At 40.5% G+C, this 18,884-nt stretch overlaps 1 protein-coding gene across 1 annotated transcript; it reads left to right on the top strand.

The window, feature by feature from the left end:
* The first annotated feature begins 2,624 nt into the window (after window positions 1-2,624).
* Window positions 2,625-15,003, top strand: TAF1A (TATA-box binding protein associated factor, RNA polymerase I subunit A). The gene is made up of 10 exons (XM_080584323.1): window positions 2,625-3,026; window positions 4,029-4,198; window positions 5,529-5,642; window positions 6,917-7,115; window positions 7,905-8,035; window positions 9,220-9,378; window positions 10,495-10,561; window positions 11,803-11,923; window positions 13,379-13,539; window positions 14,680-15,003. Exons 1-10 carry the CDS (start codon window positions 2,942-2,944, stop codon window positions 14,799-14,801), a joined length of 1,329 nt encoding a protein of 442 aa, XP_080440449.1. The 5' UTR covers window positions 2,625-2,941; the 3' UTR covers window positions 14,802-15,003.
* The last annotated feature ends 3,881 nt before the right edge of the window (window positions 15,004-18,884 follow it).

The following is an 18,884-nucleotide window of genomic DNA, read 5'->3' as shown; positions in this document are numbered from 1 at the left end:
CATCCATTACATTTATATTGCTTTAAAAATCTAAAATGGCAGAACAGCAGAAGTCACAATGGTCACGGACAGGAGGAAAATTAAGAAAATACCTTCTCCACCTTTGTTTTCAGACCCATGTCATTCATTCATCGCAGACTCCAGACTGGGCAAAGGGCATAAAAGACAGCCAGGAAGGGTTAGGTATGATCATAGAGTTTTATTGATGGCTTATCAAATGGCAGGGGAGAAAACAAACGAACAAACAAAAACACAAAACAAAATCAAAACCAACCAACCAAACAAACAAACAAAAAAACACTTTCCAAAAGGCAAACGCTGAAGCTGCTCCAATAATGAACAGGTGCTTGGCAGAACTGATGGTCAAGGTGAAGGACTCTGTTTGTTTGTTTGTTTGTTTGTTTTTGTGCATGTCAAAGAGCAACTCCAGACGACTAAGTTTGCTTCCCTTGTTTTTAAGAGCCCCTTCTAATGATGTATGTGCAAGCACACTTAACATTAGCTGTTGGGGGTTTGTTCTGCAACTGCTAAAGAAGCAGTTGATTGTACTGTTGCACTTATTGCCAGCTCCCATCACAAGAGTTTGCAATCACCACTGCTCATTGCATTAGAGATACTGCTCATGTTTTTACCATATCATCACAATTATTGATTTTTAGTTTACACGCACTCATTTCTACAGCCTCACCGTTAGGGATCTGAGATCTAAGCTGAGTTAAATGATGCTTAGCTACACGATGCTAGGCTTAGTTAGATGATGCTACATCATCTCTGAGAAAAACATAACCATTCTATTTTCACCCTCCATCTACAGCAATTTAGTATTTTAATCACCTTATAAAAAAGCTTTTGAATTGTGTTTGACATTTTGTTGACATTTTTGAATTTTGAATTGTGTTTGAAATTTTTGAATTCCACATTCTGCAAAAGAGATGGTACCTATTTGTCATTGCTAGTACTGCCTGATGAAAGCTCAAAGAAAGCCTAACTTGTGAAGCTTGGATTTCAATTTTATCACAACTTGTAACCAGCCTGAGTTGTTAGCTGTACTTCTCTTGAAAAATACCTCATAAGAATGCTTAACTCCTAACATAACCATAAAAAATACAAACATAAGTTTTACCAAAGAACAATGGAATACAAACATGGCAAAATTATAAGATAGTAAAACACTACTCAGTGTGGAATAAGTATATATAAGTTATGCTTTACAACAACCAGAAGAATGAAAGACAAGTGATTTTTCCCTTGACATTAACGTTGTTTTCCTTTTTCTTTTCTTTTTTTCTTGACATAATGCTCAGCCTGGTCTTTTGGTCCACTTGCTTGTGAAGACAGAGCTGTTCGATAATTAGGTGTCAGTAAAGGTTATCAAGCTTATCTTTATTAAAAGACCAAGATAAAGGTAACGGTGTCTGTAGTCATAAAGACAAGGGCAAGAAAGGGAGATGTGAAAAGAAACAAGATCACATACTTCTTGCATAAGTCATTGCCTTTATTGTGCAATAATTAGTAGCTTGCAGTCAGTATGTATACATGAGTCTAATCACTGTAGCATTTCCTACAACTTCAAGTATTTCATGGTAACAAGGTACCTACAGCTTTCCCCAATGCATGACATAAAAGAGAAATACTTCACTTCATTTTAGGTATTTCTGGTAAAATTTGCTTCAGCCTTCAACCCCAAAATGCATGTATTCCACTACGAGTGTTCTGTTAAGTATGGGGAATGTAAAGTTTTATGTGTGTCTACATTTGCAGAGCAATTTTCCTGCACAAAGGTATCTATCAAACTAGTAACTAATACTTATTAACAAGATCAATTGGCAATGTTCACATAACAATCAGCAAAGAGTCATGAGTGACAAAAGAAGATAAAAAATAACAAGCCAAATGTAAATGTGTTTCTATGCAAATCTGAGAAATAAATTGGGGGTAAGCTGGATAGTGAAATTAGGGTACTAATGTAAGGCAAATTGGTGTAGTGTAATAGGATGTGATGCCAGACTTTGTTAAAACCAGTGATCAGTGAGACACGGATAGGAAGGGCAAATTATAAAGGATAGACAAAGAAGATGACAGTGGTTAAGAAGTGGCGCTACAGAACAAAGACAGTTTATGGTCAAGTTAGCTATCAACAAATAAAGCAGAATACTTATGAACTGAAATTGTCAAAAACAGGAAGAACACAGCTTTAAAAAAAGCAGTAAAGGGACACTTCTGTAGCCTCCCTCATCTACTAAATGTGATATTAAGATGTGACACTGAGGTTAAATCTTTAGACACCACAGGCGGCTGCTCTGCCTTGTATTTTTCCTCTTGCCATCTGTTACTGATTACAGCCGAACCAGGATACTGGGTGAGGTGAACCTTTAAACTGAGCCAGCTTATTATTTACTTTATTATTTACTCATCCTCACGTGGCTGAGTTTTCAGGGAGGGCAGGCAAGCAAGGGTGGGGATGGGGGTTGGACGGGACTCGCTTGGAGAACCAAACGCGGACTTTAAACACCCCGTGTTTTGGGATGTCCCGGGTTCGGGCCGACCCCATGTGCGTCCCGTTGCTGGCAGCCATTTCACTGCGCAGGCGCCCGGGGCGGCCCCGTCATGGCGACGGTGCTGCCGGGCGCCCGCATCATGGCGGTGACGCCGCCGCCTTCAGGGCGCACGCGCCGCCTCGGAGGGTTATGTCGCTGGCCTAGGCGCTCTGGGAGCCCCTCTGTCAGCCGAGAGCTGCTAGCGATGGCGGGGGGGTGGTGGCTGGGACACCGAGCGCTCAGGGCTGTACCTCTTATGCAACAGCTGTGCTTGGCTGGGCCGGCTAGAACGAGCCGGAGCCACTAGCCGGGGCTACTAGCCGGGGCCAGTGCCGCCCCTCCCCTGCCAGGGTCAAAGATGGCGGCCGCCCTGAGGCAGTGCCAGCTGTAGGGGCCGTGGCGCCATGGACGGCTTGGTGGCCGACGCGGGCAGCGCCCTGCTGCCGTCGCTGCACCTGCCCTGCCTGCCGCAGCACTTCTACCGAGCCGGTAAGGGCCGGGCCGCCGCTCTCCCGCCCCGGCCTGCGCCGCCCCCTGTCCTCCCGCTGCGGCCCTCCCGTGTGCCGCCCCAGCCCCCCTAACCTCCTTCGCTGGGGCGCTGCGGGTTGCTGGCAGCCTCTGAGCCACGGGTGTTCTTTATGGCTTTTATTTTCAAAGGATTTAGAACCCGTGAAGTTAGAAATAAGCATGAAGGCGATAACATACAATACTGTAGGTTAATTAGAGGTACTTTTGTAGAACGCGCTGTATTAAAAGTGCTTTGAGCCAGTATTTGAGTTATTCCTTCTCCTACAGCATTCAGGTAGGGAGTTGGTTTGATGAAGAAGGCTCTTGTGGCATGGGTTTTGTTGTGGGGGTGTGTTAGACTGCAGTGTATAGCTATTACACAGCCGTGAGCTTTAAACAAATGTGGGAACAAGAATTCAGTTTTGTGCCATAACAGAATTTGAAGCAGTCTCCATGTAAACAGAGTAAGTGGTCTCCTTCCATGGTTGTACTTGAGAGAATAATTCTCTACGTGTATTTGTGTTTATAGCAGGGATTATTTAACCGTTGGTCCTGGAATGGCCTGTTTGTATGTGTGCATATGAGTCATCAGCACGCTGGAGCCATAAGCTCAGCTGACAATAAGTCTCTGAAGAGAGAGAGGTCCCAAAATATAACAAAACATACTGTGAAGTTATCAAAGCACTATGGTCTTCTAATTCTGGCGGGGCAGTAATATGTGATGTTGGTGCTTTGCTGTTTCAAGTGCCTTCAGCTGTATGCTGCATGTGGAATAAATAGTTTCATATTTCCAGCTGTTGCCATATTCTCTTTCACTACTGCAGAAAATAGGTGTGTTTAACATCAAGACCATGTAGCTTAAGATGACTCTCTGTGGTGTCTGAGAGAGATCATCTAAGAGAGAGAGCTAAAATAGCAGGTATGTTGTTATCTGAGTAAAGACTAATAGTGGGTTTGATTCACTTTGTGTTTTGATTTATTTAGCATCTTCCCATGAACACAAATTAAGCTTCAAGAAGAGCAAGGAAGTGTGTTTAAGTTACGTTCAGGATGCCATACTACAGAAGCAGTGGAGAAGAGCTGCAGAGTTTCTGACCTTCTACATTGAGTCACTAGAGAAAGACTATTCTATAGAATACATGGGTCCGTCAGAGGTAAGCCCGTGTCCCTTATCAGAGTTCTTTTGCAGTTGAAAAAAAATACTTGCAAGAAGCATCTGTCATCTTCAGGACCATCATTTGTCTTAGCAAGCTAATCATAAGTTTAAATAAAAACAAGGCAAGACCTGAAAAGTTAGGTAATGTTCATAAGTTAAAAAATGTCCATAAGTTAAATTAGTTCCTGTAAAAATAAATAAATAAAAAATAGAGGCATCGAAGCTTCCAAAAACATCTGAGCCGCTGTGTAGGTGCTGATGTAGAAACTGTTGGATGGCAGACTGCAGAAAGCACACCAGACCTCATCATTGGCACAAGTATGCCTTTGTGCATTTAACCAGTGCACAGTTCTGCAGTTTTAACCAATCTAGCTTGGATTTGGTTGAGATCTCACTTTCAGGGATGCTGAGAATCTACTGTGCTCTCTGATGTGTTTTTCTTCCTGACAAAGTGCTCAGTGCTCCTGAAAAGTTCTCTGGTCTTGTAGGCTGATGTGTTTTTTTCTTACTGTTGTTTGGTTTGTTTCTGTGTTGCGGGGATTTGGTTTTCTTTTTTTTTCTTTAACTATTATTATTTACACAGGTCAGTGGCACAAGAGATGAAAACTTGACATAGTCTAAGTTAGTTCCATTGGTAACGTATCTATGAAAAGCATTCTTCATGTAGTTTTCTAAAATGGAAAAATAGTAAATATGTTTTCAACTGGCATACCATCAATCAGAATCTATTTGAAAGTTAGCGTCTCATTGAGGTCTTTGTTAGCTCTTTCAGTGCTTTCATAACTCAACCAGATATTGAGATAGAAGCAGGAGGAAGGGGATCAAACAGAGTTGATAAATAAACTATTTTGATTTGTTTACGTTCTGTATGCAGACCTTGAAAACAAGTGCATGTACATGGGAAAGCTACATCTAACTGGAAATAATCTGTATTGATAAGTCCGAAGAATTGTGTACCTTACATCTCTGTGGGAACACATTGAAAACTTCTGTTTTCTCTAACACCTTTGTATCATACTCTTTTTAGTAAGAGGAGGGGAAACCTTCTGACAGATACAGTTTTCATAAGCTTTGCTGAAGTACTGTATTTATAATGAGTAATTGCGAAGCACCCATGGAACATCGGTTAAAATAAAAACAACACTAGATTAATATGTAAGTAACAATAGCAGTAGACAACACTTAGTACTCATCGTTTATTTGCAATTCAAATGTACATTTTATGCATATGCTACAGTTGCTACAAGTTTGAGATTATATATATATATATATATATGATGACTGATCCCATTTTTATACTAAGGTTAGTTTTGAATCTTTTTCCCCAGATTATTTGGAGAATAGGAACAGAAATTTTGTGCAACCATTCACATAGCAGCATAGGAGAGTTCAACTCTTTCATAGAACAGATGAAAACTTTAGGAGTAAAAAGGTATTTGAAGGTAAGTGTACTTAATGCAACGTTGATGATTTTCCACACATTTACCTGAATGTTTACTTCAGTATTGCTATCTCTGAAAGCTCGCTCTCTCTCTCGAAATGTTATTGACAATAGTGTCAAGAAAGATAGTACATTTGAGTTACCAGTTGCATGATATTTCAAGGGCTATTCTATACCTGATCACTTCTCATTTGATCAATGTATTTGATCATAGGTACATATGTCAGTCTTCAGCAGTGCCTAGATTCTTCAGTTATTCTTAATTTAAAACTGTTGAATTCATTTTCACGCATGCCCTGTTAACATCTAATTACACATCAACACCTGTGAAATCTTGTGTCTGGTCCTTAATTTGGCCACTGTGGTCCTGACCACAGTTGTAGTTAATTTTTGCCATCAATATCTGCTCACTTTCCAAGCAGCTAATCTGTATATAAAACACTAAGCATTATTCTGTGGGCCTCTCTGTCACCCAGCTGTAGTTCTTTTCCTATGATGGCGTGTTCAAACTCCTGTTGTTTTGGTTTCCTTGACTGTTTCTCATTTGTGTCAATGCTTCTCTCTTTCATTCTGTTGTATTTGTTCAAGGCCTCCAACAAAAGTTCTGTACAAGAGTTTAGTGGAGCTAACTGAAGGCTCAGACTTTTATTTAGTGCCTTATCAACATGATAGGGTGCTAGAACATCCCTCTTCTAGGTATTCTGCAGTTGGGTAACAAACTGAATAAGCTACCAAGTATAACCCAACTGGTTTTCCTCAGGTCATTACTAGGCCTTCTAAAATAGGCAGAGCACTTGTTAATGGCAAGCAGGTTTTTGAGACAGCTGCTTTTTGCTGCCTTGGTAAGTACTGCTGAATGTTTACCACCTGACTGATGACTTCCTGCCACACAGATTTCAAGAGCTTAAGCCCTTTTCCTTCCAAGGGATATGTCTTTGTACGTCAGATATGCTTTTGATTAATAATCTTTCTCCAGCATCTTCTGACAGGAAAAATTACTTAGGTGCTTGTTGCGTCTCCCTGTCCCCCAGTGACACCCATATTCTCCCATTCTTGCATTTTTCTCCAAAGTTCCTTGTAAAGATACCGTTTGAAAAATAATGTGTAAAACGTGCTTCTAATTAAAATGTTTTACCACGTTTGCAATATTTTACATGGATGTCAGTAATGAGTCTCTGTTCTTGCCCTGCACGTCTGTGTAGACCTTTGCTGTATTGCTGAGGTTCTCTCCATTTTTGTCGTGAAACACTGTGGTATGGACTGTTTGAATTGCAGGTTTGTTTAGAGCATGCCTTCCATCTCCTTTGTAACGGACTAATAGATGAAGCCTACCAAAACCTGTCCCTGGCAGAAAGCTGGAGGTTTGGAGAACAAACAACTGCTCAGGATAAAGAGATGAAACTGGTTCAGGCTTACAGGGGACTGCTGGACTACTATAGCTGGTCTAAGCAGAAGAATATCCTCTTAGAGTATGGTAAGTCCTAGTACAGCTTTTGTATTGAGCTGCGAACTTCAACTTCCTTGTTCTGGTGTTTGCAGCAACAGCATTTCCATGTGGGCTGCTCTTCTGCCTGTGTCTACATATGAAGGCACCAAGGTGAAATGCTAGACTTCAAAAGTTGAGGGTGTGGATTGTAATTCTGTATCAGCAACACTGGTGGTGCCAAAACAGAACACTAACGTGCGCTTTTCTAGTGTCCTGAAATGCTGTTCTGAAACAAAGCAATGCTTTCACCGTGAATCACAGTTCTTATATCCAGCCAACATCACCTAAAAGAATCATCAAAGGAGTGTATTCACCTATAGCAGTGACTTCATCCATGCATAAGTACTTTACTGCTGCTAGGATTTTGAGTGCTGACAAAAGCTCCCAAAACTTGTATTTGAGTTTTCCCTTTTTCTAAAGGTGAGGATATGTAGGTTGCTACTTGTATGTGGCACCTAATACTGCATATACCTGTTTGGCTGTCTGGCTGTGTCTCTGCTTATTTCTCTGAAACTAAGTATTGTTGGTTTAAAGTCTTCAGGCTGGTAGCATTCTTGTCTTGGGACACTGCCCATTATGCCCCACGAATTGATTGTAAATTGAGATGAAGAGCAATGAAAAATTCTTATTTCAATACTGGTGGAACTGAGTCCTTTTTTCTTAAAAACTTTGATTGGAGTCCTTGCTTAGCAAAATGTGTTTGTCTTGTAGGTACAACACTTCAAGAACTCTCTTGATTAGCAAAGTTAACTCTGGCATTCTTTCCTGTTTTCCTAGAGCAGGATGGACTTGAAGACTCGTCTGTTGAACGGGAAATGCACAGTTGCTTTCGGAAGGCGGCAATGGGCTTAAAGGAGATCATTAAAATACCTGGAGTCTGGGATCTCTTTGTGAAATCCTATGTGGATGTAAGAACATGTTTTGCAGATCATCTTCCTTTTGTGTTTCCCTGTCTAATTTTCATTAAGATGTCTGTCTGCAGTTCAGTTTCGTGTGTGTGAGTGATTGAGTGTGGGAAAGGCATTCGCAGGTGGCTTTGCGCTGTTTCACACATCCCTGAATTAGAGATAATGAGGAAACAAGCAGTAGAAACAAAAACCTGAGCAAGGTTAAGATAAAGTAAATTGGCTACAGTGTTAAAGATGAGCTTTGGGCAGTGGCCAGTTGTTGGCTGGCTCAAGGCACGTGTCTGAGGGTCTCTAACCAATTGTATGACAGATTCGGGCGTGTGGGGCTACGAGGAAAGTATATGTAGTAGTGAAAAAGGGCAGTAAACGTCTCCTGTTCAAGAGCCATCAGGAGTCTGTGTGGTTCATCCCTTCAAGTGACAGTGAAGTTTTGTTAAAAAACATGTAGTACACGGTACCTCACTAGCTTTGATTTGGAGTGTTTGCTCCTGGTAGGGCTGCGGAGCCTCCATAGAATACACAAAGGGCTTTATTTCTGCGTTGCCAGGAAAAGGAAAGACAACCAACTTGCATGTTCTGTTTTCGTGGTGCTAGCAGAGAAATAGGAGCACAGCTGCTTTGTTTAAATTCCTGAAAGCAAGTTCTCTTTTTGGCAGGGCAATGTTTTTCTTGCTATGCTAGATCTTGGATGCCAAACACAGTCCTGTTTTTTAAATATCTTCTTAGAAGTTGTAACTAAGAAATAAAGTTAATCTTAAAATCACTTTGAGAAGACTTACTTTTTCTAAATGCAGATAAGCTCTGACTTCTTTGAGCATTTCTTCTGGAATTTTACTGGGTGCTGACAGCTGCCAAGCTCTGTCACTGAGTTCTCTTCGAAGACATGGCAGGCTGCCTCTATGTCTTTTTCCAGTGAACAGTGATGGTAATTCTTTAACAATCAAAGAAGTGTTAATATAATTTTCTCCTATATAAAATTTTTCTCCTTTTCTTCTATGTGTGAATTTTCGGTTACCTGTGATAAGAGAGTAACCAGTAAAATTAAAATATGCTGGTGTTACATCTAACCTGCTGCACTGTTAGACACAGACTGTGCTATCGCATAATTCTATGGCAGCCCAAAATTAGTTGTAAGAGTTTGATTGATAACGTGGCAAACTAATGACAGACTTAACTTCTCTTAGTTGTTGGAGTTCTATGGAGACCACCAGGAAGCTCGCGAAGTATTAAATGAATATGCCTACAACTCAAAGTTTCCGGCTAATCCCAACGCTCATGTTTACTTCTATCAGTTCCTAAAGAGGCACGGTGCATCAAAGAAATCTCTCGTATCTGCACTCAAGGTATGTATTATATAATGAATACAGCCTGTGGTCACTTGTGTTACACGGTGGTCTGACAGTTCAGTTGCCTCCTGTTACAGTATTTACCTTACTTTATTCTTTTTTGGGAAGTAGAGGGTTAGAGGAAACTTAGTGGGAGGGGTGCTGATGGGTGGAGCAAACAGTATCCCTTACAGTCTTTGCATTCAAGTCTTTGTTCTACCTGTATGATTGATGCATCCTGTACCTTAGGGCAGAAACAAGCTCAGAGTGCATGTTTACATGGCTCTGGAAGTACCTGTAGACAACATGCATTGATTTTTGTTGTGGTTTGATCTTTACAATATTCAAGAAGTTGTTAGATGTTTGGTTTTTTCACATATCGATCCTGTCTAGCAGTTAGGTTCATTGTTTTCAATTAGTCGTTCATTTAAGCTGCAGCAGAAGTTCACTTCTGCTGGCTGGCAGATAAGGCCTTGCTGCATTAAGCTTTTGCAGAGTTGCTTTTAAATTCCCACTTTCATTGTCTTTGCTTATTGATCTTGTTAACTTTCCAACAATGGTTTTCAATCTCTTTTGCCACTTGATGGCACTAAAATGCCATCAAGTATTACGGCAAATACTTCAAAGAAAAGCTTCATTAAGTTTAGGCTTAACTTAACTGCAGCCTGTATGTTTAAAATTCCATCTCCACAGCAGTTTTTAGCATTAGTTTGAAACACTAGTCTCTTACAACATGGTGACAGATCCAAGAACTGGTCAGATGGATACTGCAAACACGATCCAATGCACAGAGCAGTAGATGGGAGCTAGAACTGGCCTAGGATGGAAATAATGTTGCCTTCTAGGAAGGAGACACTGGGTATGTGTTTGGGTTGCTCCTGGATATCATGTTTGTTCTCATGTGCAGTGTTTCAGCAGTCACCAAAGTATTTCGTCCATTGTGTTAGTGTAGTGTCACAGACGTGCGAAATGGCCCTTGATAGTCATTCTCAGTATCAAGATACTCGGGTACCAGATTGCTTAATTTTCCTAACTAAGACACCCAAAACTCTGAAGTCAGTGCTTCTCTTGATCAGGCAGTAGTCTTGAGAAGCTTTCACATTGAAATAATGTATCTGTTTTTTTTGGTTTCAGATCTTGCATGATATTGTTCCCTCCCATGAACTAATGATAGACTTTAATATCATGCTCCAAAAATCAAGTAAGTCTTTAAATATATTTGCTCTTTTCCTTTATGTTAATCTAGAATGATATTATGAAATTGTTCTGCAGCCTTCTTTGTACTTATTAATGTAGTTCTGTTTATTAAAAGAAAAACCCCAAACCTGACTTTTTGATCATAGGAAACTTTAATGCGTGAGTCAGCAGGCACTTACAAACTTGTGTAAACAAATGCCTTTCTAAGTTTAAAGGCTGATCAAAGCAGTGTGTTGTAACTCACAGCCAGGATCTCAAAAATACATATTTTTTGAGGTACACTAGTCTGAATGCCAGACTCGCTATTTCCTCAATGAGGTTTCTTATTTCTCTTCTGGAGGAATTGCGATGGATCTATGCCTTAGTTTATCATTACCAATCAAAGAACAAAATCTTGATCCTCTTCAGCAGAGTTTTTATTTTCAAGCTGGTAGAAACATCTTCTAATTTGGAGACTAACTTACATTTTTTAAAAATTTTCTTCTAATTTCCATGCATTGATTGCATTCCAAGCTGCATATTTTCTTGCAAGCTGGTATGTTTCGGCTAGTTGGCAGATTGGTGAAATGTCATGGAATCAAGATGGTTCTCTTCTCTTGTTTCTTTCTGGAAAGAAAAAAATCCCTCTTGGCTGAAACCTCCCTTTTTCTGTTCATGCATGACACGTTTGCTAAGTTCTTGTAGCTCTTGTGGACAACTTGATTTCTGAAGACGGAATTTATAACGATAAAGATAACTTTCCCCACATTTACCTGCTGTGATAGGTCATTTTTAGAACTCCTCTGGTACATTAGCTGCTGATGTGAAATGCCTGTTTTATTCATATCAGTCCAATTTCTTTGTTTTGGTATCTCAGGGCTTGAAGTGTTCCAGGGCACTGTGTTCCCTTCCCATAGAAAGAACATGTTGAACAGCAGCACCAGCTGGAAGCTCTGATTACAACAGCAGCAACTGTTGTAAGCAAGGCAGTGTGGGATAAGCGAGCAGTCCTATGTGTGCCTCTTGAGTCAGCAGTTTTTGAGCAGGATGGGAGTAGGGAGAGGGGATCTTTCTAATGAATTATGCTCTAGACCCAGGAAGTCTTCCTTAACTTTTCTCTCTTGGAAAAGGCAGAAGATAATGGGGGAACCCTCAGTAATTGGGAAAGCGGCAACATGTGGGAAGGCTGGATGGAGAACAGTATTTCAGTTGTTGCTTACTAACGAGTTCTAATCTAATTAATTAATTGGCCTAATCTCTTCCCAGAGAAACGAAAAAAACGTCGACTGGGGCTAGAAGTAATTTTTGCAGCCTTGGATTATGCTGGCTCGAAGGAAAACGTAAAAGCATGGAGTTGTTTGGCAAGACAGGTGAAACAAATTGTAATGTAAGTGTTGTGTCTCTGATACAATATACTAAAACCGAATTTGCGTGTCAGTTAGAGGTCTTCCACTCTGGAAAATTGATGAAGTCCCCCTTTGTAGCCTTCATCTTCTGTGCTGGTGAATGGAAGAGTCAGTTCACCTGAATTCTGTGGCAGTGCTTGGCTTCAGTATGCTTTTGCCGGGAGAAAAGAAGAAATTATAGAAGGAAATTCTCAAATTTCCAGTATTGTCATCATGTGACAAAGGTTTTTACCAGGTTATGTGCTTATGCACAAGGAGCTGTTCGAACATTTCGATGTCTTTTGCTGCCCATTGCTATTCTCACTCTTCCAGGAGTTAAAAAAAAAAAAAATTAAAAAAAACACTTGTTTGGTCTTCTGCTCTGTTACGCATATATTCTTAGAAGTTGGCTTGAGAATTGCTGAGCTGCAATAGGGGCATGATATATTGTGTACAGACTGGTGTGTTGTGTTTTCCTTTGCTGTGTGATGACGGTAACTGTTACAGAATGCAGCCAGTGTATTCTTAAAAGCTGAGCCTGGGGATTGATGTGTCATTGCCTATGCCGTCAGACAGGGACTCTGATTTAAGAAGGAGCCATCTCCAGGCAATCCGTGCCCAGAAGGCCTCTAATGTCTAGACTTTTTTTCCCAACAAACAAGATTTTATTTTTAAGTCTTATATATATTCATAGTTCATATATTCATTCATGCATTCATTAGTTCAGTACTGCATTTGACCCATTTTTCTGATTCATTGCTTCTTCTACTTCTACAGCATCTGCTGTTAAGGTCCAGAAGTTAATGGATTAAAGCTGGGAGCGTTGTTGCATACAGTTAACAAAAATGGCATAATACTTGAACTTTTCCTGCATTTTTATATTTGAAGACACAACTTCAGAGTATCTTGAAATATACAGGACATCTTGGTCATAGTAGGGGAATATCACTTTCTTGTTATAGGTTGTTTCCATTTCTGAAATGCTTGGTCTAAGGTCTTTGTTATGTGAGTTAATGGGGTAAGATAAGTATTTGGGACTGAGGTAAGATAAGTATTTGGGATAAGTTAGTCTTTGAGTATGCCTAGGGTAACACAAACCTTTTTTAAAAACAAACCTGTTCATACTACTAATTTGTTGACATGAATCAAATGTCTTATTACTATTGACAAACTGTCATATGAGTCAAGCTCTTGCTTCATTTCACACCATAATCTGTGTTACTGCCAACTTTCAGTAAGGCTATTAGAGTTTACCTCCTGCCTCACTAGTGTTGCCAAGGACTTTAATTAAAAAAAAAAGGCATTTCTGTTTAAAATTAATACTTCAGTCTGCAGTGTAAGGTCAGTCTGTTAGCAATTGCTGAGACTTGTAGCAAGCTGAGTATAAAATTCAGTGCCTCCTATTCACCATTTCATCCCAATTTAAGTTTTTCTATAATTTGTTTTACCTTTTTTAGTTCTGAGAAGCATCTTGACTGGATCAAGGAAGAGTGGAACTCCAGAAAGGACTGGTGGCCTGCCTTCCATTTTAGCCGCTACTTAGCTAAAAGGAATTGGCAGGAAAATGAAAGCCTTACGTATGAAAAAGCTCTGGTGGCTGGAGTCTTACTAGGAAAAGGTAATACTAAATGTTCTTTCCTTTTTCACTAGATAAGATAGAAATAATGTCTAGCTCTAGCCTGAATGAGACAGGCAGCTGGTCTACTCCCTGTAAGAAATGCAGATCCATTCATCTAGGATTGACTATGGTCTTTGAAGCTGAACATGGGAAAAATGTTTAAAATGGTTGGGTATTCCTCAGTAAGACATACTTTGCGTAACTTGTCTTATCCTGGTTTAGGGTTCCATTTTATTTGGCCTTGTTGAGCAGTCACAATACTACTTATTCTCTTGTTTATAACCTTGAAAGCACAATTTCAAAAATAGCCAACAGGCTCCTGAATGGGTATTGTGAGGACCGTGAAAAGCTTGCTTGCTGGATTACAGTTTGTGCAGTGTATCAGCAAACACTGAGGAGGAGACAGTCCCTAAGGACCATGTGAGTGTTGTAGTGCTGGAACGAGTTAGGAAGGAGGCCTTGAGTGGAAACAGTCACAGTTTGGTAGGAAGATGAAGATCGTGACCTCTTTGGTAGCATTCTCTGAAATGCTGCTGAAACTAAGTGGTAAATCAGGCTGAGAAGCAGTAGCTAAGTTGAGAATGAGAATATGGTCTGGAGAGCACAACATACAGACGAGTTTGGACTTTTGGATGATTAGACCTTTTGTTAGCTTTTCTACAATTTACCTTCCATAATTCGTAAAAAGAATTTCTTGTGTTGCAGGCTTTTTTTGCTTTCAGTAATGTTATTAGATGTCTCCCACCTTTTATTTCCAGATGTCTGATAAAATTTTTCCAGTCCTGATTTTCTCTAATGAAGCTTCTGTGTGTATTGGTGTTGATGCAAGCTTCTATTTTACTTATCCAATGTGATAAGAAAATATTTCTTTACTCCTGACGTTTTACTTCTTAACGTATCTGAAGAGTAATACAGTTTTCTGCAAGATACAGCATACAGTTATATAAATGTAGAATCTTCCCTGGGTAATATGAGGATAGTTTATTTAGTACTGCAGTTATGTTGCTAATGTGCCTTGGGTTATTTTATTACTTTTTGTTACTGAAAACTTAGATGTTTGCATGTTATTTAAAAAGTGGAAGGATTTTGTTTACTTGTATCATAGTATAACTGACATCACTTTTTCTTCTTTTTGCTTAGATTGTAAGTACTTTAAATACGTATCACACCAAGGCTGCAAAACTCAGGTGAAAAGATTTCGGACACTGAAGAAATTTGTGAATAGGCACAGTCCCGTCTACCTGAGAATATCTGGTCTTTGAGGTTCCTCTGTACAGCCGTGATTAGGAGGTGTCTTTGAGGTTCTTGCTGTATTTGTTTTTTCTCTGTGAAACTGACTTCTGTATTGGTACTGCTCTAAAAAGGCAGACCCTATCAACTCGGTAGGTTTTTTATATATTTGTTTTAAAAAGAAAGATGCTTTGGTTTTTATTTACTTCATAATAAAGTGAATATCAATCAACATATGGGGCTGAAGAATTTCTTTAATATTAGTCCCATGCTTTTGTGTGAAATGCAAACACTGATTTCAAATACACCTTGAAAAGTATTTGGTATTTGTGGTATAGAATTTTTGTACCAATAATATTGTAGGGTTGGTCCTTCTTATGTTCAGATGTATAGATGGTGATTTAAAAGGCTGCTGGAAAGTAGTTCAAAATCCCTTCACAGCCAGCTGTAGCATTCGTAATGGCTGGTGTGTCTTAACCTAGAAACAGTATGTGATACAGTGTGAAAACAAGCTTCTCGACCTGTGAATGTTCCATAACTTGTGCTTATAACTAACTGATTTCCTGAAATATATGGAAAATGGGGAGAGGTCTATAGCGTGTTTTTTGCATTGTATATTGAGAAGAATTATAGGTCGCGAAGGCATTTTGCAGACCGTTCAAGTAGATGAGGCACTTCAACGTACCCAATATCAGTCTTCCTGCATGTGACATCTGTGGGTTGGGTCCAGTTCAGAGGACGTCTTCACGTTGCTGGTAGCAGTGAGGGAAAGGTTGCCTCAGCTGCATGGTTACAGAGGAAAGCTCGTGTGCCAGTGCCTGAGAGAGAAAAGACACCAAGCTGCTGAAAACTTTGCTATCTTGGAAGAGTCTTGCTAGAACCTTTTTGCAGTCTTGCCTAGGAGTTGAAATGCACGCTGTTGCTGTGTTTAGAAAGCAAACGTTAACGTGTTGTCATAAGCTAGCATTCTGGTTCATTTAAAAACAACAATGTTTCCAAATACTACTTCTGTCTTAATGACAGGTCTGTAGAACTCCTTTGGATGACCTGCTTGAACCACACCTGGGAATGAAATAAAGATGTCTTTAACAGCATGGTGGTATATGGATAAGTTCATCTTTGCTTTTAATAGCCAAGTGTTTATCTGGGAGTTTGGTCTCGGTTAACATTGAGTCTTGTGATGTGCTTTGAATCTGAAACATCATGAGCTACTTGCCGTAACTGCGTGCTCTATCTTAAAAAACAACAAAAAAAGACCAGCAATTACCCAAGTTGTTTTCAACCTGTGTGCTAGTTCAGTTCTGACTCCATAAGAATGTTGCTACCTCATTCTGTAATAGTGTAGGGTTTTGTTGTAGGTCTTAATTGAACTGAGTTCTGCCTGTTTTAATTTAGACTGTGCAGTTTCAAAATGCTCTTCCTCTACAGCTGGTAAAGTGTCCCACATCTCTAGGAAGCAACCTCCCTTATTCCAAAGGGTGATCCAAAGAGCTGCTCTGTGACCCTACTTGGTAGGTCTCATATTTGGACAGTGGGGGCTGAGGTTCTCCTGGGAAAGCCATGGCAGGCAGCCAGACAGGGTGTCCCTTCCTTGGTGCCCTTATTTTGGGTTCCTGCCTACCGCTGTGCTCCTCTGTTCCTCTGGGCTTCAGAGCTGGGCCTTTGATGGAGCTGATGACTCCAGCCAGGCCTAGGAGTAGCCTGGCAGGATAGTATTTGTCCTCTGTGCTACCACCTCTTTCCCTCTCTGTGCTCTTTTGTGGGTGTGCAGGTAAGGTTTTATCATATAACCTAAAATAGAATAGTAACAAAATTAGGTGAATTAGATGTTACAGTTCCTGCATAATTTTCCTTCAGTGTGGCTGCCTGTAGGAAACATGTACTCCTTGCAGTAGCTGAGAAACCATCTCTTTCTTGAGGGGGAAAAAATGTGAAACAAAGCAGCAGAGATTTGGGTGGAGGTAAGGAGAATGTGAGAAGGAGGAGGAGATGGATGTCCTTGAAAAATGTGTTAATCCGTTGCGCTCACAGCTTTCTCCTGTGACCTCCTCTGGAAACAGGATTGCTGCCAGGGATCATGTTCCCTCCTGGTGCTGGAGCTGCAGTCAGCAAGCAGAAGATGAGCACAGTCCTAGCTTTCACGTAACAAGCATTACTCTTTCATAACCTATAAGAAACATGCTATTTCCTTACATGTAGTAGTTACACCTGAGACAAACCTGCAGATCTCAAGTCCCGTGTGGAATTCCCTGTGCAACTTGTTGAATGCATACTGTGTTTCAAGCCTGTGCATTGTATTTTGAATATGGTAACTTCCAGTGGATCGGAATATTCTGCTTTGGCTTTGAATTCTGTGGTCTGGGTTTGGTTTTCTTCTGAATTAACTCTTTGTTCTGTGTGCAAAACTTCTGTGAGTTGTTTGTTTTCCTTCCATGAAGCAAACAGGGTATCTTTGCTTTTCCCACTTACGCCGAGGTAAGGAACTTGCTAAGAGAATCAGCATCTCCTGGGCTACCCACCCAGTGCGTGTTGTCCCTCTGTTATTCCACCTCTTGTTCTGGTATTTTTAATATTCAAACTGGACGTGATGATTTCACAGAACTCATTTCAGCTCTACCTTCTGCTTTCTGTGTTTGTTCATGTTTGTGCTGCCTCTGTTTTAAGAGTGCATTCCTAAAGGCAAAGAAAAGAGAGCTAATGAAATGTCAGCTGCTTTTCAAGCACGATCACCCCCACGTGTTCTGGCCCCCTCCCCACCTTCCCCGCCAGTTTCCCTGTATCGTGAGCAGCTGTCTTGGAACTGGGGCAGGACTTCAGAGCAGTGCAGGCAGGTTGTTAGCGCTGAACAGGTGCACGTGCTACTCTTGGAGTAGTCCCTGCAGAATCAGAGCATTGATGTGCTTTGTACTGCTTTGAATTTAAAGTTTGGGGGGGATTTCTGTGACTGATGTTCTTACATGTGATGGTAAATGGAAAGTTCCACTCAGACGTGTCTTGTTGCATTTAAAAAGTGGCTCAGGGTGGAATGTTAGCTGAAGAAAAAAGACTGACCGCTGCAGAGTGCTTGGGTAAAGTGAGGAGCAGGCTCCGTGGGAGGTGTTGTGTTCTCTCCTTGTCTAAATATCAGTATAGCTGTTCTAGCTTTCTGCCATCATCAGGGGAGCAGCAAGGAGTGCTCTTGTCTTCTGGTCTGAAATCTACAGTAACTTAGAAGTGCAGTTCTCTAAGTGCATAAATATTCTTTTAATTATTATTTTTTTATTTTTTGTCTGCAGGTGGCATGCCTCTAAGAAAGGAAGAGAGGGGTTTAAATGCTCTTAGCAGTAAAAAGTTGAACTAATGGACAATGTTAGTTACCCCAAAGGGACAATAATGCTAAAGGAATGAAAAGCTTAGGCTGCGCTTATAAATGAAAAGCGTGCTCATTTATTGTCCTTGCTGTTTGTTACGGTTTCAAAATAACACAGTTGCCGGGGGATACAAAAGTAATGCCTTAAATTCAGTGACACTGTAATGTATGAGAGCAATAACTGAGATAAGCTGATACTTGAACAGATCCAGATACTTTGATTTAAAATGCTTTACCTCGTGACAACTGAATTGTGTGACTGGCGTATTTCCAGTCCAATTAGGTCAAAGCAGAGGCAGTATTACTGACAGGCTGCTGGACAGGCAAGCTGCCACCACTTAGAGCTACAGTAAAAGAGGTGATGGTTTAAAGAAAAAACACCTTTTTTTTTTTTAAAGCAATCATTTCCCAGTACAGACCGTGAGGAGACCCATAATCACAAAGTATTCTCAGCTATCACGTTGCCGTGATTATTGTGTTGAGGATCTAGGACTTGGAGCTTTGACTACCCCATGAATCACACGCAGATAAGACCATGGGAGTAAATGATTATGTGCGAGGAGAGAGGAGGAAGTTCTGGACGAGTGGAAGTGTCCCTATACATGAAATTCTCCCTTCAGCTTCCCTTTCCCCGTTCTATGTCTGTGTCCCATCAAGAAAAAAGCGTGAGTAAGAAGCTACAAGAAACGGCTTAACAGATATCTGTGCATTGGCTGTAACCATTTCTCCTAGGATCTGTGATAAGAAGACATCTAGCTGCTTTTTG

Source organism: Anser brachyrhynchus (genome assembly GCF_964034855.1).
Source record: "Anser brachyrhynchus genome assembly, chromosome: 3".
Lineage (NCBI taxonomy): Eukaryota > Metazoa > Chordata > Aves > Anseriformes > Anatidae > Anser > Anser brachyrhynchus.
Note: the sequence above shows the minus strand (reverse complement) of the source record. Positions and strands in the feature narration are given on the sequence as shown.

Coding starts and splice junctions, on each gene's coding strand:
- TAF1A (XM_080584323.1), top strand. CDS start 2,942: ATGGACGGCTTGGTGGCCGACGCGGGCAGCGCCCTGCTGCCGTCGCTG. Junction 7,116..7,904: donor GAATATCCTCTTAGAGTATG/GTAAGTCCTAGT, acceptor CTGTTTTCCTAG/AGCAGGATGGACTTGAAGAC. Junction 8,036..9,219: donor TTGTGAAATCCTATGTGGAT/GTAAGAACATGT, acceptor AACTTCTCTTAG/TTGTTGGAGTTCTATGGAGA.